General features: G+C 45.7%; 2 protein-coding genes across 2 annotated transcripts; both read left to right on the top strand.

The window, feature by feature from the left end:
• Positions 1-100: 100 nt before the first annotated feature.
• Positions 101-17,394, top strand: dhx16 (DEAH (Asp-Glu-Ala-His) box polypeptide 16). The gene is made up of 21 exons (XM_084471377.1): positions 101-180; positions 1,402-1,604; positions 2,236-2,474; positions 3,085-3,253; positions 4,039-4,095; positions 4,250-4,504; positions 4,617-4,850; positions 4,953-5,144; positions 5,401-5,511; positions 5,634-5,749; positions 6,039-6,249; positions 10,235-10,333; positions 10,883-11,035; positions 11,518-11,658; positions 12,450-12,612; positions 13,771-13,889; positions 14,082-14,149; positions 14,664-14,826; positions 15,177-15,338; positions 16,120-16,293; positions 16,976-17,394. The coding sequence occupies exons 2-21, from the start codon at positions 1,407-1,409 to the stop codon at positions 17,102-17,104; spliced, it is 3,153 nt and encodes a 1,050-aa protein (XP_084327503.1). The 5' UTR covers positions 101-180; positions 1,402-1,406; the 3' UTR covers positions 17,105-17,394.
• A 2,017-nt stretch (positions 17,395-19,411) lies between these two features.
• On the top strand, positions 19,412-20,419 carry rnf183 (ring finger protein 183; the record flags this gene model as incomplete). The annotated part of the gene is made up of 1 exon (XM_084471898.1): positions 19,412-20,419. One exon carries the CDS (start codon positions 19,412-19,414, stop codon positions 20,417-20,419), a length of 1,008 nt encoding a protein of 335 aa, XP_084328024.1.
• Positions 20,420-22,101: the final 1,682 nt, after the last annotated feature.

Genomic DNA, 22,101 nt, shown 5'->3' with positions numbered 1-22,101 from the left:
GTTGGGTGGATGCAGTTCATCCACCGACCGCTAAAGGGCGCTGCACCCACTGGCCCACTCTTTCTACACGTGCTTTAAGACGTGATTCCGTTTCCTCCTGGTCCGCTGCTGCTATGTACCAAAACAACATGGCATTATATATTTGCCTTCTCTAGGACATAAATATTTAACATACAGAAGGTATTTACATTTCAGTGTTCAACTGTTGTAACTAACCACCAACCAAGTCAAATATATTTGACCTCCTAATTATGAATGCAGCGTTTGACTGTATCTTGGTCTCAGAAGGATTGGATGGAAAGATGTTGGCCAACTTTAGATCCGTTGGAGTACTTCATTATAGTTAATTCTGCCTCTTAGATCCAATCCATACTTGAATATTGTATCATTATATGAGGTCGATTGGTGTAACGTATCTCTATGCAGATCAGACAGTGTTTTGGGTCATTTCTGTAACGTAGCACTCACGTTTGACTTTAAAAGAGGTGACTGGTCGAAAGACCACATGAACGTCCACTTTTACATTGTATTGGTCGACTCGGTTTGTTCTTGTACTGCCACGGACGTACAGTGCAGGAGGTTCGTTTTGTCCCTGCAATATAAATCCTCATATCTAAGGCAGTTGAGCTAAAATACCCGATGTGTGATCCAAAGGTAACTAGGAATATTAGACTAGTAACTAGGGCTAATATAGAAGTGGCTCACATAGAATGCATTTACACGAGAAAGGGTGTTTTGTCCTACTTTTAGGGATCAAACCCATTATTCCTGTAGGACTCGTTTAAATACCATTATAGCTTTGTTTAACCTGGTTGAAACAACGTCTTATATCCACTGGAAGACAGTGTGCCTCATCGTTTTGCTTGTCGTCAGATAATTCCGCTCTGTCAATCTTCTCTGGTCGATGTGTAAACTTTGAGCCCAGTAAGTGTTTGTATCAAGATTAATGAACAAATACTAGTGACAGGGTTTCATTACAGCTGTAAGTCTTATCAACACGAATGAACAGCTAGTGAGTGTCTGTCAATACAGCCGTGTGTGTAGTATTCAGCTACATCTACAGAATACTTTATTGATCCCGGAGGAAAGTGTTTGTTACAGTTGCTCAGCTCAAGCAAGAAACATCAAAGTAAATCAAATATTTAAAAAAATAATGAAAAACACTAGAAATATAAGCACAAAATACAGTATGAATATCATTTTATGATTATAGATCATAAGCATATAACCAAAGCAGAATGTTGTAAAATATGCTTGGCTATTACAATTAAAGTGTCTATCTATAACGTAGGCTTACTAAAGTGAGTAAAGTCAAGTGAAGCAAAGAGTCTCAGGTATATGACATGGATGTATATGGTTATATTGTAAACTCTGAACCTGTGTTTATTATTATGTGTCCAGGCATCATGGCTGACCTCGACCAGTGGGTGAAGGACCGCCTCCATGACATCCTAGGTTTGAGTGACAAGCATGTGGCCCAATTCATGATCGGAACCGCCAAGAGGTCGTCTGGCCCAGAGGACTTTGTGTCCCGTCTCAAAAAGACGGGGACGATTGACATCGACCAGACCGTAGTTTCATTCGCTCATGAGCTCTATGACAAAGTAAGCACATCGTTTATACTGCTTGTACGAGTCAGGAATGATTTCATTGTAATATTAATAAGGTTTGTGATGGTTTATATATACTGTATATATATTTATTTTTAGTTTTTGTAATGTTGTCATTAAATCGCAGTGTGAGAGAACAGTTTCACATGGATTTGAGGAAGGAAGAGAGGGTGAAAGGGTCGCCATACGTTTTGTTGAGTGCATTTTTTGGCTGTTATCCAATCTTTTTTGGTAGCATGTCGGACAAGAAACCAGGCCCACCCTTAGGATCTCAGCGACTTTTAGTTAGTTTTCTGTAGTTGCTACACAGCTAGATAACATAACAGATAAAGATATACTTTTTTATTTATAATTGTTTACTTTAATGTGCCAATACACCACAGCAAATTAATTTATATGAAATCTTACTTGGCAATAACAGCGTAAAATATAATATTATATAAAAAACACAATGCAATAACATTTCTCAATATATGACTATATAAACTGTAACATGGCGTAATATCTTGTTTGTAAGTTAAAGATAACATTATATAACATGCCTGCATAGATACAAAGTGTCTGGTGACATGTATCTCAAGTCGCATGACGTGTTGGTCTCCATGTCCATGTCCTGCTCTCTCAGGTTCCCCGTAAGGTGGTGGTGGAGAAGCCCATCAGAGCTCTGGAGCGGGAGGTCGTGGCTATGGAGAAAAAGAATAGGACGTACACACTGCTGGAGGACAGCGACGGAGACATAGATGTTCCCGCAGAGAAGGGGATTGGGAGGAAAAAGAAGAGCAAGGAGAAGGGAAGCAAGAGGAAGCACATCAGGCAGAAGAAGGAGGAGAGCGAGTCGTCCAGTGAGGGGGAAGCTCCTAAAAAGTTTGTTTCTCACATATGTAGTTCAAAATCCTATATTAGAAGCATGTTACGACGTGCATCATTTGAGTCGGGTCTACGCTAGCGAATGTGTTTCACATCGCACCAATGGCGTACAACACAGTTAAGGGTTGCCTACATAAGTTAATAGAATCAGTACTGTGAAACGGACTGAAGTCATTGACGTTTCAGCCACACGCCTTCGGAGCCATTAGAACAGAGCGAGCCAGGGTGTGCCCTGCTTCAGAGTTCAGTCCCTCAGTGGGAGCTTCTGGGGTTGACGGCTTTTTGGAGAATAGTGAACCAGTTGTAATTAAATGGACTAATTCGATAAATGACCAGATGTTTTGGGAAACAACACGTTTATTGTGAGTTCAATGTATTATTTAATGTATATGTTAATTCAGTGTGTGGCAAGCTTCCCCCGATTCATATCTTCATCTCCATTGTTTCACTGTCTAGTATTTCTGGTGCTGCCTAGCAAATGCAGCCACGACTAATCCAAAAACCGTAAACATCCCTTAGAAAATGAGTAGCGTGGAATCGTATCAACTGCCGTGAGATTCCAGAGGCAGATGGTCTAGTGTTTCGTTTTCTCTGGGTTCACCATCAGGAGCTCTGGACTCAAGGAGCAGAAGGCTGACCCGGAGGAGGAGGAGGAGTGGGAGCGTGAGGAGAGAGAGCGGGTACAGGACATCGAAGAGAGGGACGCGTTTGCTGAGAGAGTCAAACTCAAAGACAAAGACAAGACACGCAACATCGCTGAGAGGACGGACAAAAAGGTTAGGGGGCTGCTGACCACTAACAACTCTACACACATAGGATGTAGGGTTAGCTAAACCACTAACCACTCTACACACACAGGATGTAGGGTTAGCTAAACCACTAACCACTCTACACACACAGGATGTAGGGTTAGCTAAACCACTAACCACTCTACACACACAGGATGTAGGGTTAGCTAAACCACTAACCACTCTACACACACAGAATATGGGTTAACTGAACCACTAACCACTCTACACACACATGATGTAGGGTTAGTTGAACTAGTACCACTCTACACACACAGGATGTGGAAGATTAGTCTGTCATGTACAGTTAACATACAACTTACCATACGTATACTGCTGATGCTTATTTAGGGACTATTCTCTAAGAGTGATATTATAACTACGATGTTCTATGATGGTGATGTTAGGACTGTTCTATGATGGTGATGTTAGGACTGTTCTATGATGGTGATGTTAGGACTGTTCTATGATGGTGATGTTAGGACTGTTCTATGATGGTGATGTTAGGACCGTTCTATGATGGGGATGTAAGGACTGTTCTATGATGGTGATGTTAGGACTGTTCTATGATGGTGATATTAGGACTGTTCTATGATGGTGATTTTAGGACTGTTCTATGATGGGGATGTTAGGACCGTTCTATCATGGTGATTTTAGGACTGTTCTATGATGGGGATGTTAGGACTGTTCTATGATGGTAATGTTAGGACTGTTCTATGATGGGGATGTTGTGAGTGTTCTCTGAGTGTGATTTATTTTCTTCTATCCTCCAGGCTTATGAAGAGGCTCAGAAGAGACTGAAGATGGCCGAAGAAGACCAGAGGAAAATAGTGAGTCTGTCCTTGAGAAAGATCTGATGACCTTGTCGGGTCAGACCCTCAACAGGCTAGACCCTAACTCTCTCTCTCTCTCTGTCTGTCTGTCTGTCTGTCTGTCTGCCTGTGTCTCTCTCTCTCTCTCTCTCTCTCTTACTCCCCCCCCCAGCTCCCAGAGTTGAGGAAGCGCTCTCGCTGGGAGTACCTCAATAAGCGAGAGGCAGAGAAACTGGAGGACCTGGAGGCGGAGATCGCTGACGAGGAGTACCTCTTCTCGACGGACCAGATGACGGACCGCGAGCGCAAGGAGCTGGAATACAAGCGCACCCTCAGGGACCTGGCCAAGGACTACAAGAAGGCTGGGGCCAAGGAGCAGCAGGAGAGGAAGAACAGATACTTCATGCCAGAGGAGAAGAGGAGCAAGGTGAAGAGGAGGAGGTGTTCCTGTGATCAAATCTCTCTCGGCTCCTCCTTGGATGACTCGTCCCTTTATCGCTGGCTCCTCTCTCTCTCTCTCTCTCTCTCTCTCCTTCCAGGAGGTGCCCCAGAGGGAGCTGGAGCTGGAGGAGATGCCCATGGAGGTGGGCGGGGAGCAAGGGAGGTGGGAGGAGGAACGCCTCAAGACCGCCTGTCTCTCCTTCGGAGCCAAGCAGGAGCGGGAGCGAGGGATGAAGGAGGAAAGGGAGCGGTACCAGCTCGTCCTGGAGGAGGACGAGATGATCAACTTTGTCAGCAGCGCGGTCACCATGAAGGGCACCATGACGGAGAAGGTACCCCCCCAATGCCGGTTAACCCCAGCGCTAGATGAACCTGGAGGAGCAGTAGCTGACTTCAGGTGACCCCAGTAGTTGACCCTAGCCATTGTCTCCCAGGAGGGAGTGGAGGTAGGCCTGTCGCAGGCGGAGATGAGGAAGGAGTCCATCCAGGAGGTGCGGCGCTTGCTACCGATATTCCCCTACCGAGAGGACCTGCTGGCGGCCATCGAGGAGCACCAGATCCTGGTCATAGAGGGGGAGACGGGCTCCGGGAAGACCACCCAGATCCCCCAGTATCTCATGGAGGCGGTGAGTCCTGGACCTTTTAGATTTACCTTTAGGGCATTTAGCAGAGGCTTTTATCCAAAGCCACTTACAATAAGTACATTTGTCAGAAGAAAAGGTCACAGGTACCTGGTCCATAGGAACCTGGTCAACATACGTTTAACCTCTGCATACCGAGGGTCATTCAGGGTGGTTTTAACAATCCGATTTTAGATTAATATCTAAAGTCTCATGGTATGGGGTTAGGTCTACATACTGAGGTCTGTGAACTGTCCCTCAGGGCTACACCAGAGGTGGTTTGAAGATCGGCTGTACCCAGCCCCGCAGGGTGGCGGCCATGTCTGTAGCCGCCAGGGTTGCCGAGGAGGTGGGAGCCAAACTGGGAAACGAGGTTAGTGTGTTTCCTGTTTCCGGTGTGTGCCTTCCTGTTTCCGGTGTGTGACTTCCTGTTAACTTTGCGTAACTCTGTTTGCTTTGCGTGACTTCCTCTTTGCTGTGCGTGACTTCCTGTAGGTGGGCTACAGCATCCGGTTCGAGGACTGTACGTCAGAGCGGACGGTTCTCAAGTACATGACGGACGGCATGCTGCTGAGAGAGTTCCTCACTGAGCCTGACCTGGCCACCTACAGGTAGTCCTATAAATACTACAACTACTACCAGTACTCGCTAAGCTGCACCTGGCCTGGTACAGGTGATACTACCAGTACTACTACACTACTAACCAGCTACAGGCATCATCGGCAGTACTGAGTAGCTATAGGTTATGCTTTTAGCTGCAGGTACCAGCACTAACTAGCTGTAGTGTCAAGGTTCCTCTACCAGCTGCAGGTACCAGAACCAACCCATATACTTGATGGCTTGGCTCCTGGAGGTCTCCCTAGTAGAGCGGGTTCTAAAGTGTTAATCGTGTCTCCCCAGTGTCATCATCATCGACGAAGCCCACGAGCGGACTCTCCACACGGACATCTTGTTCGGTCTCATCAAGGACATTGCTCGTTTCCGTAGCGATCTGAAGGTGCTGGTGGCGAGTGCCACCTTGGACACTGAGCGCTTCTCCTGCTTCTTTGATGATGCGCCCGTCTTTCGTATTCCAGGGCGACGCTTCCCCGTCGACATCTTCTACACCAAGGTACCAACACTCAAAGGTTAATAGCCCTTAAGGTACCAACACTCAAAGGTTAATAGCCCTTAAGGTACCAACACTCAAAGGTTAATAGCCCTTAAGGTACCAACACTCAAAGGTTAATAGCCCTTAAGGTACCAACACTCAAAGGTTAATAGCCCTTAAGGTACCAACACTCAAAGGTTAATAGCCCTTAAGGTACCAACACTCAAAGGTTAATAGCCCTTAAGGTACCAACCAGGGTTGCCGCGGATCTTGAAAAGTATTAAAAGTCATTGAATTTAAGTTTCCATATTCAAGGCCTTAAATGTCTTAAAAAGTCTGGAATTATTGGGTGGGCGGCATTAAATTTAATCGGGGGGAGAATTAATGAGCGGGTGTATTTTGTTTCATTTCTATTTTTGTATCTTGTATATTTGTTCAGTTTTACGTTTCATTTTACAACCTACAATGTCCGGTTGGTCAAACCGATACGCTAGAACAGTGGTTCTCAAACGGTGGAGCGTTCTCTAGTGCAGCGGTTCTCAAAGTGTGGGGCGCGCCCCACTGGTGGGGAACAGAGACGTGACAGGTGGGGCGCGACAAACGGGAGGAAATTTCACTGAAAACTCCACATTTCTTATGGTAGGAGTGAAAGCTTGACAGTAGGGCTGGGCGATATGGACCACAAGTCATATCTCGTATTTTCAAGCAGAATGTCGCTATAAGATATATACATGCTATAAAATAAGTGCTGTCGCCGCGCTCCAACTCGTCATTCTACATCGGGGGCGCCGCGTCGCTGTGCTCGTTAACCTGCCTGTAGGCCAGGGTGGCTAAACATTTTAAAATTAGTCAGTCAAAAACAGTCGGAGCAAGATGTGGCAAATACATGTTTCGCTCTGAAGGGGATTTTAAAAAGTGACGCGAGCGGAAGAGCGGAGGCTGGGGGGGGAGCGTGTGTGAGCCAGAGGCAGAGCGGGACGGAGAGAGAGGTGAGCAGAGCAGTCCTGCACGGCTCTCATGTTGCAAACCCGCACCCGTCCTTATACCCGCACAACTTAAAACCACATCCGACCTGAATATCAGATCCAGCACCGGAGAAGTCTCGCTCTCTTGCTGCGCGGGATGCACTGAGCAGGGGTGGCGAGGATAAATCTGTCAATCTGAGCGATATTGGGAAACGAACGACCGTGCTTCTCGCCACCGCGATCACACACCGACAGAGTCGTCTTTAGGTGTTGTAACCGAGCAGCAGCTTCGTCCCGATGCTGAGCCTCGTCACTGGAGTCCTCCCCGTCCCATAGCGTGTCCGCTGACACTCCAGCTCTCTTCTCGGCCGGGGGGGCGCTGCTCGCATATTTTGTAGACGTGTCACTAATAATGATTTTTTTTTTATTTGAAATAGGCCTACATTTGAACATTTTAAGCTTGCAGCTTTGCAGCCACTCATGCAGGTATAGGTCTCATGAGTTCAATTGCTCACCTGTCTTGCCAAATGCATTGCTCGTCTTTTTTTTTTTTTTTAACAGATTGCAAAGTGGCACTTTTATTTTCTCTTTTTCTGAACTTGGTACAAGTCATGACACAGCTGCACTTTTATTTTCTCTTGTTGTTGAACTTGCTGTTATTTGACGTTATTGAGTTAGAATTTAGATACAACATGATGTAACTTGATGTTACTTCAATAAATGTGGAGATGTTAAGCTTGGCGTATTTCGTTAGCGTTGTGTTGGGGCGATGGGGGCAGGTGGGGCTTGAACATCCCCCCTTGTCCAAAGTGGGGGGTGACCGAAAAAGTTTGAGAACCACTGCTCTAGTGGTACGCGGAGTATGAACGTTTTTTTTATATATATAAAGTTGAAGCAGAGCTGGGTTCACCGTGACTCTCACGGGTTCACCGTGTGACACACGCTTTTGCCTGCTTACACACACGCCACACATCCAACAACAATAACAATCCTGATCGCTCCCCCCCCCCCACGTCAAAAATCCCGATCGCATTGTTAATTTATTACATAAATGAACTGGCTACAACAATGAAACAATAAATGATTTACAATGCTCCGAATGAGCACATGTGTGATGGCCGTGCAGTGTTTTCCACACATAGGCCAATGTGTGGCGGTGCGCCACAGATTGAACAACGAGCGCCACAAATTGATTACGTTTTTCTTATTTATTTTTACTTGAACGCGATTTTTAAATGTAACTCCGCCAGCCCGTAATCGCGCCCCCGTAATGCTGCCAGTCCGACGTGTTCCCATTCCGACAGTCCTGTGCGCGTATGCAAATTAGCCATGTGCGCCAAACAGAAGAAGGGCCCTATCTTGCGCCCGGCGCAATTGACTTTGATGGACGTGTTCTAACGCATTTTTAATCAATGAAATGCTAACACAACAGTATATATCTGACCATTTAATTTTCGAAATTGTAGGTGAAGCCGAGCTTTCCTTGCAGTCGAGAAGTCGCCACTACGAAAGAATGCAATGTATCCAACTAGCGGGATCTAAACAAACACTGCGGTCCAGCTAGCCGTCCCTCGTTTTCGCGTGGTCAAGCCAGCCGCTCCAAAATTTTCCAGTGCGCCCTTATTGCTGACTTTATGGCAAATACTTTGCAGCGCTAGTTTACTGCAGCGTGTGGAAACTTCCGGTTTTCAAAATAAAACGTGGGTATTAAATGTATTAAACGTTTATTTAAAAAATATGAAGTGTTAACATTTGATTTAAAAAAAATGAAGTAAGAGTTGTGTCTCATAAAACAAGTATGATCCTGCACTAATTTTGAGCCAATAGGTCACATTACCTGGAAGGAATGCTCATATTTACATTATGAAATGTACTAATAATTCATAAAAAATATAAGGGGAAGTAAAATGCTATAAAAAGAGGTGTGTCTCATACAGCAGTGTAGATCTACTGTCCTACACTCATTTTGAGCCAATAGGTCACATGACCTGGAAGCTATTGAGCTTTAATGCTCATATTTACATTATGAAATGTATTAAAAATTCATATACCTTGATGATATATAGGCTAGGTTTTTTATACAACAAAGTATGCTATTAGGCACAAATATTTGATATTTGTGACTTTGAATATTGCTAATGCCAGAGAATGTCTCATGAGGGTGCTAACATTCTTATCAGAAAAGCTGGCTGTGTTTGGCCATGGAAGAACGTAATTTAGCTGTTTGGCCATTCAATGGAAAACTTGGGCAACTCTGGCTTACTTTCCTCTTCCTCGAAAAAAAAGTCCTTATGTCCATCTCGTGTCGCTGTCGTTGATCCGACTCTCAACATAGGCTTGCTTCGGTCGGCTTCGGAGTGGATTTCTATTTATATGGGTATTCCCCCTACTGATAAAGTGGAACGGATTTGATTGTGAAGCGATGGAAAGAACGCTGGACTAGTAGACCAGTCATGCACTAGTATTTTTGATGGCAAATGTGGGGGGGTCGAAACAACTTTTTTTCAAGGGTGGGGGGGACGTGTCCCCCCCCAATTATATTATGGTGACGCCCATGGTCGTTACTATTCGTTACTCAAACTGAATAAAACTCATAATGAACGGAGTATATAGTGTATAGTCTCGATTTTTTTGCAGCGGTATTGGTATTAAATTTTCCTTTTAGAGGTCTTGAAAAGGTCTTGAAAGTCATTAAATTTGTACTTTAAAAATGTGTAGATACCATGGTACCAACACTCAAAGGTTAATAGCCCTTAAGGTACCAACACTCAAAGGTTAATAGCCCTTAAGGTACCTACACTCAAAGGTTAATAGCCCTTAAGGTACCAACACTCAAAGGTTAAAAGCCCTTAAGGTACCAACAATCAGCCCAAGTTACCAGACGTTAAGGTACCGTGCTGGATCAAAGTCACTCAAAGGTTCTGGGTTCGAACTCCAATGTCTGCAGCCTACCCGCAGACTTCCGAGCAGGATGTCCTAGCCGCTCCCTGCTCCTCCACAGCGGGTCAGTAAGTAGCTATGGATGTGGTTGTGTGATTCAGGCTCCAGAAGCAGACTACCTGGAGGCCTGTGTGGTGTCCGTGCTCCAGATCCACGTCACGCAGCCCATTGGGGACGTCCTCGTCTTCCTCACTGGACAGGTACTGCTGCATCATGGGGCATGAGTTCAAAGGTCTTGGAGAACCAAGTCTGCATTATTGAACAAAATACTTTCTTTGCCAACTACAGACAGTTAGACGTCTATAGCTACCTTGCTATGGCTACCTTACATTTCTTTACAGCACACGGGAGACAAAAAGCCACACTCTGATTTCATGTTGAAGGCACTGCTGTGTGAATTAATCTTATTGCACCATAAACTGTTTTGTTTATGGTGATGGAAGCCAAACTATCCATATATAATAATACATGGAAAATGTAAATACAATTAAAACATTTTAGGGGTTTCTTTTGTGAGTTTTATGAACCGTTCCTCCCCTAAATACCGTGTGACCCTGTTGGTGTTTACAGGATGTAAAAAACCTGGCTGCCAAAAAGTTATCCGGTGCTATATATGATTTGCATCAGACCTCGTCTGAAAGCTAGGGCTGCATAAAGATCAGATCAGATTTGGTGGGCCAAGACCTTTACTGCTGCTGGTTAAAGTCCTCTCTACATAAAGAGTGTGTATATCTCTGCTTTATTTGCAGGAGGAGATTGAGGCGTGCTGTGAGATGCTCCAGGAGCGTTGTAGGAGGCTGGGCTCCAAGATCTCCGAGCTGCTGGTCCTCCCCATCTACGCCAACCTGCCCTCCGACATGCAGGCCAAGATCTTCAACCCTACCCCCCCCGGGGCCCGCAAGGTCAGACCTCCTCTAGGCCCTCAAGGTGTGATGGGGGGCTTCTCTCTGGGATGTGATGTATAGCTTCTCTCCAGGAGGTGATGTATAGCTTCTCTCTGGGATGTGATGTCATAGTTGCGTGGGAGGAGATGTGATGTATAGCCTCTCTCTGGGATGTGATGTCATAGTTGCGTGGGAGGAGATGTGATGTATAGCCTCTCTCTGGGATGTGATGTCATAGTTGCGTGGGAGGAGATGTGATGTATAGCCTCTCTCTGGGATGTGATGTCATAGTTGCGTGGGAGGAGATGTGATGTATAGCCTCTCTCTGGGGTGTGATGACAGTTGTGTGGGAGGAGATGTGATGTATAGCCTCTCTCTGGGATGTGATGACATAGTTGCGTGGGAGGAGATGTGATGTATAGCCTCTCTCTGGGGTGTGATGTCATAGTTGCGTGGGAGGAGATGTGATGTATAGCCTCTCTCTGGGATGTGATGACCAGGTGGTGGTGGCCACGAACATCGCCGAGACGTCGCTGACCATCGACGGCATCATCTATGTCATCGACCCCGGCTTCTGCAAGCAGAAGAGCTACAACGCCCGCACCGGCATGGAGTCACTCATCGTCACGCCCTGTTCACGGGTGACTATGCAAATATCAGTACTCTGATATCCCAGAAATATGAATTCTTGATACTCATCATAAATCGCATAAAGATACGCATCATAAAATACACAGCCAGCTCGTTATGAGAAGCTCATACTATGACATTATTCATACATTCATAATATATGGTATTTGTAATTATAATATTTATTTATATATGGACATTTATAATATCCATATATGGTTATTTATAATATATATATTATCATATATAATTATAGTTATTATTCATATTCCTATAAGTATTTTGATAGAACTCTGTAAATATAGTGATTATAGCTTTCTTATTTTATATACTGACTTGTTAATAATATAATATTAACTATACAGGCTAAATTGATCTGTTAAGGGGTAGGACTAGATATGTTTCTTACTTCCTCCTAGCTCCTTTCGCGCATGTGGCAAGTGTGTCTGTTTTTGCTTTTGTTGTATTGATTCATTTACTATTTTAACTTTTTATTGCTTACATGTTGAAAATAAAAAAATAATAGAGAAAGCACACAATGGGGTGGAGCAGCAGACAGTACAGTACAGTAGAGGGCTCAGCCCTGCTGTGGATGTGGCTGTTTAGGGGAAAGTTGGACCATTGACGCCATCAGTTCATTATTTGTGTTTTCCATCCGGGAACAAGTTACAACAAGTAATATGTTTATAATATGTTTTTCTATGGTATTTCTTCCTTATACTTCTTCCTTATTCCTTATACAATAGCCTAGACACCTTTAAACCTGACCTTGTTGCGCTTTCTGTTGTGTTTTGGTTCCCAGGCCTCGGCCAATCAGCGGGCGGGCCGTGCAGGCAGAGTGGCTGCTGGAAAGTGTTTCCGTTTGTACACAGCCTGGGCCTTCAAACACGAGATGGAGGAAACAACGGTACCGGAGATCCAGAGAACCAACCTGGGAAACGTAGTCCTGCTGCTCAAGAGTCTTGGTAAGACCTCATATAACACAGTCCTGCTGCTCTAGAGTCTGGGTAGGACCTCATATAACACAGTCCTGCTGCTCTAGAGTCTGGGTAGGACCTCGTATAACACAGTCCTGCTGCTCTAGAGTCTGGGTAGGACCTCATATAACACAGTCCTGCTGCTCTAGAGTCTGGGTAGGACCTCATATAACACAGTCCTGCTGCTCTAGAGTCTGGATAGGACCTCGTATAACACAGTCCTGCTGCTCTAGAGTCTGGGTAGGACCTTGTATAACACAGTCCTGCTGCTCTAGAGTCTGGGTAGGACCTCGTATAACACAGTCCTGCTGCTCTAGAGTCTGGGTAGGACCTCGTATAACACAGTCCTCCTGCTCTAGAGTCTGGGTAGGACCTTGTATAACACAGTCCTGCTGCTCTAGAGTCTGGGTAGGACCTTGTATAACACAGTCCTGCTGCTCTAGAGTCTGGGTAGGACCTCGTATAACACAGTCCTGCTGCTCTAGAGTCTGGGTAGGACGTCGTATAACACAGTCCTGCTGCTCTAGAGTCTGGGTAGGACCTCGTATAACACAGTCCTGCTGCTCTAGAGTCTGGGTAGGACCTCGTATAACACAGTCCTGCTGCTCTAGAGTCTGGGTAGTACCTTGTATATCACAGTCCTGCTGCTCTAGAGTCTGGGTAGGACCTCGTATAACACAGTCCTGCTGCTCTAGAGTCTGGGTAGTACCTTGTATAACACAGTCCTGCTGCTCTAGAGTCTGGGTAGGACCTCGTATAACACAGTCCTGCTGCTCTAGAGTCTGGGAGTTAATGCTGGTCCTGATGTATTCTTCTTTTCCTGTGGGTTACATGAAGCTGTTCCCATTGGTTCAGAGAAGGCTCTGTGTTTCTATTGGTCCAGAGAAGGCTCTGTGTTTCTATTGGTCCAGAGAGTGCGCTGTGTTTTGATTGGTCCAGAGGAGACTCTGTGTTTCTATTTGTCCAGAGGAGACTCTGTGTTTCCATTGGTCCAGAGGAGGCTCTTCTACGTTTCTATTGGTCCAGAGGAGGCTCTTCTACGTTTCTATTGGTCCAGAGGAGTCTCTGTGTTTCCATTGGTCTAGAGGAGGCTCTTCTATGTTTCCATTGGTCCAGAGGAGACTCATGTATGGTTCTGTCCTGCAGGCATCAATGACCTCATTCATTTTGACTTCATGGACCCTCCTCCCCATGAGACCCTGGTCCTGGCCCTGGAGCAGCTCTACGCCCTGGGAGCCCTCAACCACCTGGGGGAGCTCACCAAGGTACACCTGCCTAGCAGCTACACCTAGTCGGCTATACCTGGCCAGGTTACACCTGACTAGGCTTCACCTGGCTAAGCTATACCTCAATAGAAACCAGCTATACCTGGCTAGCAGATACACCTAGTCAGTGGCTCCACCTAGCTAGTGCCTGTATTTGTTCACCTTATCTGAGGAACAGGTTGTGTGTTGCAGCTCGGCCGCAGGATGGCTGAACTCCCTGTGGACCCCATGCTGAGCAAGATGATTCTGGCCTCTGAGCAGTAAGACACGCACGCACGCACTGTCACAAGTCACCACTCTGCTCTGTTTTAGTATCGCAATGGTTGAACGAGCGCTCTGCCAGAGGAACTCGCTCTCCAGCTTCCCCAAGAGACTCAAGACTCACTTGTTCAGAGTTCACCTGGACTTTGAATAATTTCCCTCCTTACCCCCCCCCCCCCCCCACCCCTCCTCCATTACTCTCCAAAAGAAAACACAACCTCTTACACACTTATTGTATGTTCGTACATCCTGGCAATTTATGTACGCACTTATTGTTTGTTTTTACATCCTGGCACTTAAAAATAGTACTTAGCATTGTGTAGCATCTTATCCTAGCTATCGTTGTGCTTGCCACTTGTTTCTAAGAACATTCTTTCTGTACCGACAGCAATATATTTTGTTGTTTCTCTTTCTTCTGACAAATGTACTTATTGTAAGTCTCTTTGGATAACGCGGCCGGCTAAAGGCCCTGGATGTGAATGTAAATAAAGGGCTTGCTGCTCCCCTCTCCAGGTACAAGTGTTCGGAGGAGGTGCTGACCATCTCCGCCATGCTCTCGGTGAACAACTCCATCTTTTACCGACCCAAAGACAAGGTGGTCCACGCCGACAACGCCAGGATGAACTTTGTGGTGCCGGGAGGAGACCACCTGGTGCTGCTCAACGTCTACACCCAGGTGAGGAGAGCGTACAAAACACCACCTTAGGAGAGCCTGCTGTTACTGACTGGTTCTGGTTGTCTATCTTAATGACTGATGTTTCCTGATGTTGTCTTACTGTCAGCTATTGCTGACTGTATCTTTCCAACTGTATCTTGCGGAGTGTTTTAAGTTGACGGAGAGGTTAGGCTGTATCTTACAGAATGTAAATCTTCTCTTGCAGTCTTCTTCTACAGCTTACTGCCTGTTTCTTACGTACTGTATCTTACGACGGTATCTTACTGTATTACCGACTGTATCATACCGACTGTATCATACCGACTGTCTCTCACGGTGTCCTACTGTCTGTAACCTGCTGACGGTTGCAGTGGACGGAGAGTGGCTACTCCACCCAATGGTGCTACGAGAACTTCATCCAGTTCCGGTCGATGAAGCGTGCGCGAGACGTGCGCGACCAGCTGGAGGGGCTGATGGAGCGCATTGAGGTGGAGGTGGTCAGCTGCCAGGGGGAGGCCATGCCCATACGCAAGGTCAGTACCCCATTGTCCGCAGTCGACCATGTAGGCCTCTCAGAGCAAGATGACCTAACCACTACCTGCTCATTGAAGCCATTATATGAAACTTTTTCTGTAAGACAGGATAAATAATTCAATTATGATTGAAATAACAGAAAAAACTGTCTCCTGCCCAACGTTTAATTTGAAGCAAACCTTGCTGGGTTGGTTGGTTATTCTGCACCAGAGGCGTCATCTAATCCACACCCTACAGTTCAGATTACGCTGAACACCTCCAGTCATGAGCTGCAGTATCTAGAAGGACCTATCAGACGGTGTTTGTGAACGCTCCACTAAACCACTTGAGATAACAGAGGGCTTTGTTTCTCTGCAGGGAAACGCCTTGGGTTAGGATGTAGGGCCTTATTGGAAGAGATGGGATGTTATAGTTTGGTAAAGGAAGAGGTTGGATGTTATAGGAAATTAAGGGAGTCGGTAGGATGTTATAAAACGTTATAGGAAGAGGGAAGGATGTTATAGGAAATTTTAGGAAGAGGTAGGAGGCTTTAGGACCTGTTAGGAAGAGGTAGGAGGTTATAGGACATTTTAGGGAGAGGTAGGAAGTAATAGATGTTATTTGAAGAAATACCTTTTATAGCAAGATATAGGACATCATAGAAAGAGGTAGAACCATATAGGAAGTGAAGGAAGGAACCGCACAGGAAGTATGATGTTATAGGACAAGGTAGAATGAATGTGGGCCGTTAGCTGTGAGGCAGGCAGCTAACAGCGGCTAACTGTGCCATCCTCCCCCTAGGCGGTGACGGCGGGGTACTTCTACCACACGGCACGGCTCAGTAAGGGGGGCTACAAGACGGTGAAGCACCAGCAGACGGTGTACGTCCACCCCAACAGCTCGCTGTTTGACGAGCAGACGCGCTGGCTCATCTACCACGAGCTGGTGTTCACCACCAAGGAGTTCATGAGACAGGTCTGCTCCATCCCTCTACAACAACATGCTACATGCTAACAAAACATGCTACGTGCTACTACAACATGCTACATGCTAACACAACAAGCTACATGCTAAAGGCTCTACCACGAGCTGGTGTTCACCACTAAGGAGTTCATGCGACAGGTCTGCTACATCACTGTACAATAACATGCTACATGCTAACACAACATGCTACACGCTACTTCAACATGCTACATGCTAACAACAAGTGAAATGCTCACACAACATGCTACATGCTAACACAACAAGTGAAATGCTCACACAACATGCTACATGCTAATACAACATGCTACTTGCTACTACAACATGCTACATGCTAACACAACAAGCTAAATGCTAAAGCTGATGTTCACCACCAAGGAGTTAATGAGACAGGTCTGCTACACTGCTTCACTCTACAATAACATGCTACATGCTAAAGGCTCACATACCACAAGCTGGTGTTTATCACAAAGGAGTCCATGAGATGGGTCTGTTTTACACCAACATAACACGCTAATTAACTTTTGAGCAACACTAAAGTTGAGCAACACTGATACTTGATCTGGACTGGGTATGCGTTAGTGATCACGTATCTGTGATTGTTGGAATAACTAGGTGATGGAGACGGGGATGTTGTCCTGGTGTCTCCTGTTCATCACCTTTGTATCTCCTCCAGGTGATAGAGATCGACAGCGCCTGGCTCCTGGAGGTGGCGCCGCACTACTACAAGAATAAGGAGCTGGAGGACAGCAGCTCCAAGAAGATGCCTCGCAAGCAGGGCAAGAGCAAGGACGAGCTGGGATAACTCTCCTCTCCTCCTCCTCCACTACTCGCCTCCTCTCGGGGTTAAACGTGAAGAGGAGCACAGCAGCCCGTTCTACAGGAGGAAGTAGAAATCTGATCCTCCTCTATCAACAGGCACTCACGTGCGCCCCAAACATGCACATGACCAGAAGTTGTTGGACCAGAAGTGGTTGATTCCTGGAACGCTCCCAACCAGGCCGAGAAAAATCTTTTTTTACACAAGGTTTTAGTTTAGCACAGTTTAGCTTAGTTATTATTGATATGTCCTCGTTGATTGTTTTGCTAATAAACGTTTCCAAGCCGGTGTCTGCCTGGAATGTCTGTATTTCTGTTTTCATCAGAATTGTCCATAAGGAAGTGTTCTCCTGCTATATTTAGCACACAGGCAACTTAGCACACTGAAAATATTAATGAAACAACCCTTAGTTTTTCACCCAGTAGGTTAATAATGTTGTAATAATGTGAAGAAACCTCTTCCCCTGAAGAGACTAATGAGACGGGAGACATGGTGGTTAGGTGATAGTAAACATGAGGGTGAGGAGACAGGACTTGAGGCTACGACAGTTTACATGAGGAGATAGGAGTCAGGGATAAGAGGGAGGAGACAAAATAAACATGAGGATCAGGGCCAAAGAAGTATGAGGGTTAGGAGAGAGGAGAAAGGGTAACTTGTCTATTCTCCATGTAATGAAACACTTATTTTCGATAGTAAGATTCAGGTAATGATATGCTGTAATATGTGTATATATATTATCTTCATGTCAAGTAAATGGTATCAGTACCCATATTCAAAGTTCCAGGTCAAAGGGCTTTTCATGTCACAATATGTGACACCGCCTAACCCATTGAAGAGAAAAAACTCCCCAAACCCAGAGGAAGAAAACATGAGTAAGATGTTTTACGTATTTAATGTAAATGCTGTATATATAACGCATATCTGTATATATTTATTGTAGGCTATATGTTGAGGTATGTAGGTCATCAGGGCCAGAGCACTACAACACTGTGAACATGAAGCACTATCCGAAAGCCAACCAAACAGACTAGAGACTGGTTGGACAGGTTGGACGGGAGGGAGGGAGGGAGGGCGGGAGTGAAGGGGAGGAGTGCTGTCCTTATCTCAGGTGAGAGGCTGAGCTGGGGAACACAAGCAGAGAGAAGAGAGGCGGTGGAGGAGAAGACTTGGTCTGCAGATGTTCATGCTTCATGTTGGAATACGCCTAATGGCCTGATCTCAACAACAGGTAAATAACCTCATCATGTCCTACCTCTCACCAAAAAGCATAGGCTACCGACCGATTAATCAAACAATGCTTGCTAGAGAACTGTTATACATATTAAATATGTACGTTTGTACGTCATGACTGACAGTACGTGTTGATAGTGTTGATCCGGGGTTGGATTTGTTATTCTTGCAGGGTTGAGTCAATGAGGAGTGTGATGGAATGTCAGCGCTTGTTAACCATGAAGAACTAGATCTCGGCTGATTAGAGAGAAAAAGAGAGAGAGAGAGAGAGAGAGAGAGAGAGAGAGAGAGAGAGAGAGAGAGAACTGATCTAACCTTGTGAGAGAGATAACTGATCATATATATATAGAGAGAGAGACAGAGAGACAGACAGAGAGACAGAGACATAGAGACAGAGAGAGAACATATTTCCTATAGTGAGAGAGAAGAGGCCTGTAATCTTTAAAGTTAAGGAAAAAATAAAGAGAGGTCTACGTGCTCCAGGTATGTTTACTGCTCCCACTATGTCAATAGGAAAACAATGACAGAGCTCACCTGGTACTATTGTAGTATCCATACAAAATATATATATATATATATATATACTGTATATAGCACAGTATAATGTAGTGTACATTCAATACACAAGAATATACTACATGTAGTTTATATACTTCATACTATAATATACTTCACGTGGTATATAAACTATGTATGCAAGTTTAAAGGGCTTGTACAACAGAATACATCATGGGATTTTGGGTCGTTGATTATTTTTAGTTGTCTATACTTATTTAGATACTAACTATACTGTTGGAAATCTTTATTTTGCCACGTCTCACATGAGAAACGCTGTGGCAGCTTCAAACACACTGTCTCTGCTGCATAATGACAAATCATTTTGCGACTACTTACGAAACAATGACCAAGATGTCAACACTAACAGTAGCACTCCTATTCTCCTACGCTTCCCAAATGGAGGCGGTCATTGCGCTATGAGGTCACGACGTACGGGCCCTGAGCACGATACCCTGTAGCTCCTGTCAGAGTACAGCTTGTTAAGCCCCTCCTCTCTGTGCTAGGATGAGTGACCACGAGCAGCGCCCCCGCCCCCCCTCCCCCGGCCCTTCTCAGAACGTCAAGCCGCGCCCCGACGGCGGCAAGAGCGGCCGGCTGTCCCTGAGGGTCCGCCGGTCGCTGAGCGTCGGCAGCGAGCGGGGGGCCGCCCCGCGGCGGGTGAGGGAGCGACACGAGGAGGAGCGCGGGAGGAGGAGGAGCGAGGCGGAGGCCAGGCGCCGTGACGCCAAAGCGCCGCTGCACGGCCACAGGAAGACGTCGGCGCAGGAGCGCAGGCGGGCGTCGGCGCGGGACCGCAGGAAGCCGTCGGCGCAGCAGGACGGCGGGAAGCCTTCCGCGCGGCACGGCGACGGCGACGTGCTGGACACCGAGTGCATCGTGTGCTTCTGTTCCTACGACAACGTCTTCAAGACCCCCAAGCTGCTGGCGTGCGGCCACACCTTCTGCCTGGAGTGTCTGGCTCGCATCAACGTCTCCTCCGAGGTGATCACCTCGCTCACCTGCCCCGTGTGTCGCGAGAGCACCCAGATCCCCCACGGCCGCGACCTGCCGCAGCTGAGCAACAACCTGGACGTGTTCCGCCGGCTGCCGCCCAACATGCAGCACGCACTGTCGGTGCGCTTCAAGCGCAGCAAGGGGAAGCTCTTCCTCAGGAAGGCCGCCGGGCCCAGCGTCACGCTGCCCAGGAAGAAGAAGACGCCGGACGGGGAGGTGGCCTCGGATCGCGGCCCCCCGCCAGGCCTCTTTGAGCTGGAGAACGCGGCCCCGGAGGCCACAGTGATAGACGTGGGCCAGCCGCCCAGCAGGGTCAGAGGTCGCCTGCGGCAGATGTTCCACTCGAACCGCTGCTACAACGCGGCGGTGGCGGCCATCATCACCATCACTGTGGCGCTGATGCTGGTGGGGGTGCTGGCCTTCGTCATCGTGCCCAGTATAGTCGGACAACCCAACCCTCCAAGGCCTCTGAATCAAACTGTGACCACGTCAACCGGAGTTCCGAGCCCCGGACCCTGACTAGAAGTAACAAACTCACAGAGACGTAGGGCTTGTTCGAAATCCTGCACTTCTTCTTTACAAAGTGTACTATTTGGGCCATCACCGTTTTGTAGTGTTGTCCGAAATGTGCATTACTTATAATGCAATGTAAAATAAGTGTACAACTGAAGAATTATATCTCATGATGCTGAGTGATTTTAATTGTTGTTTAATTCATCGTTTTCGCCAAACACAAGAATAAATTGAATGTAAGCGTTGAAATCAATACACTGTATTATCAGTTGGTTGGGCTTTACCAACCTCTTTTCTGCAGAACCTATACATGATTTTTTTCACATGGAATATTGCTTTTTCTACATATTTCAAATTGACCAGACGCATTTATTTGCCATACTTGCTGTGTATTAAGATAATTAAATGTTTTTTATTATTTGTTCTCAGTGACTTTGAATGGTGGCACGTCTTTTGCATCCAACCACCATAAGTCCCCTATGGGCTGTTAGAGGAAGGAACTACATGTTAGTTGTTTCTGCCAGGATTTCACAAGCAGGCGGTCATGGCTACAACTTGTGTCTCTGAGTCATGACGTGGCTCTTCGACAACAATAATAATCCTGCCAATACTGTTAACACTGCTACCGACCAAGGGTCATGCTATTTGTCAGACTCAGTTACAAACAACAATCAGCAGACTCAGGGAAGATGAAACTGATTTTAATGTCCTCTATAACTTACGTCACACCTTACAGCCACACTGACAATGTGGAGTATTTTAAAATGTCTAAATCTAGAGGTAAATAAGAAGTAAATTATGAAATAAAGGTTATGAAGGATGGACAACCTTGTAGATAGCACATGAATTACTTTCAGATTGATTATATATATTTATAGGTTGCACCTTTTTATAAATATATATATATATATATATATATATATATATATAATATATATATATATATATACAAATATATATGTTTATATGTGTATGTAATGTATATATCCAAATATCGAAACATTTGATCTCATGTAACTTTTAATAAAGCAATGTTACAAAATATCTTAAATCACATTTTTGGTCTTTTTAACTCTGTATCTACCTACCCCAAAGCAGGATATAGTGAAAAATTATCCATTTCATAATGTTTGCTGAGCCATTCATTGTTTTTATTTGCATTTTCCACTCAACTGTTTGACGATGTTATCTATGGGAAGGAATTTACGGAAGCTGGAGCAATCGCCAACCACCTCCATAGACAGCACAGGGGCGGACAGGAACCAAAGACAACTGGTCTGACCAGACCTGGGGCTTTATACTGGGTTTAACTGGAGTGTGTGTTTCCTGAAACTATGTCCGGGTAACAGGATAAACAGAGAGGAGTATCATGGTAGTTTCATGTCCACAAGGTTTGCAGAACAAATGTTATGCTGTGATCTTTGAAACCTTCAGGGTCAGAAATGCTGTTGGACTGAGAGAATGGGGGAGGCCGGCCGTCATGTCTAAAACCAATAAACATACCAAAAGGCTTGTGGTTGAGTTATTTTAAACAGACACTTTGAAACTTTGCACACTAGCCACCTCTCTCGTAAGAGTAGCAATTATTTCCATAGCCCTGATTTCCAGTCTCTCTTGTGTACTTGTTGTACACGTAAAACTGTACTGTCTTCTGTACCTTGCATTGAACACGTGCAGTGGAAATGACC

Source organism: Micromesistius poutassou (assembly GCF_964030765.1).
Source record: "Micromesistius poutassou genome assembly, chromosome: 8".
In the NCBI taxonomy this organism is placed as follows: domain Eukaryota; kingdom Metazoa; phylum Chordata; class Actinopteri; order Gadiformes; family Gadidae; genus Micromesistius; species Micromesistius poutassou.
Note: the sequence above shows the minus strand (reverse complement) of the source record. Positions and strands in the feature narration are given on the sequence as shown.

Coding starts and splice junctions, on each gene's coding strand:
- dhx16 (XM_084471377.1), top strand. CDS start 1,407: ATGGCTGACCTCGACCAGTGGGTGAAGGACCGCCTCCATGACATCCTA. Junction 5,512..5,633: donor GAGCCAAACTGGGAAACGAG/GTTAGTGTGTTT, acceptor GACTTCCTGTAG/GTGGGCTACAGCATCCGGTT. Junction 5,750..6,038: donor CCTGACCTGGCCACCTACAG/GTAGTCCTATAA, acceptor GTGTCTCCCCAG/TGTCATCATCATCGACGAAG.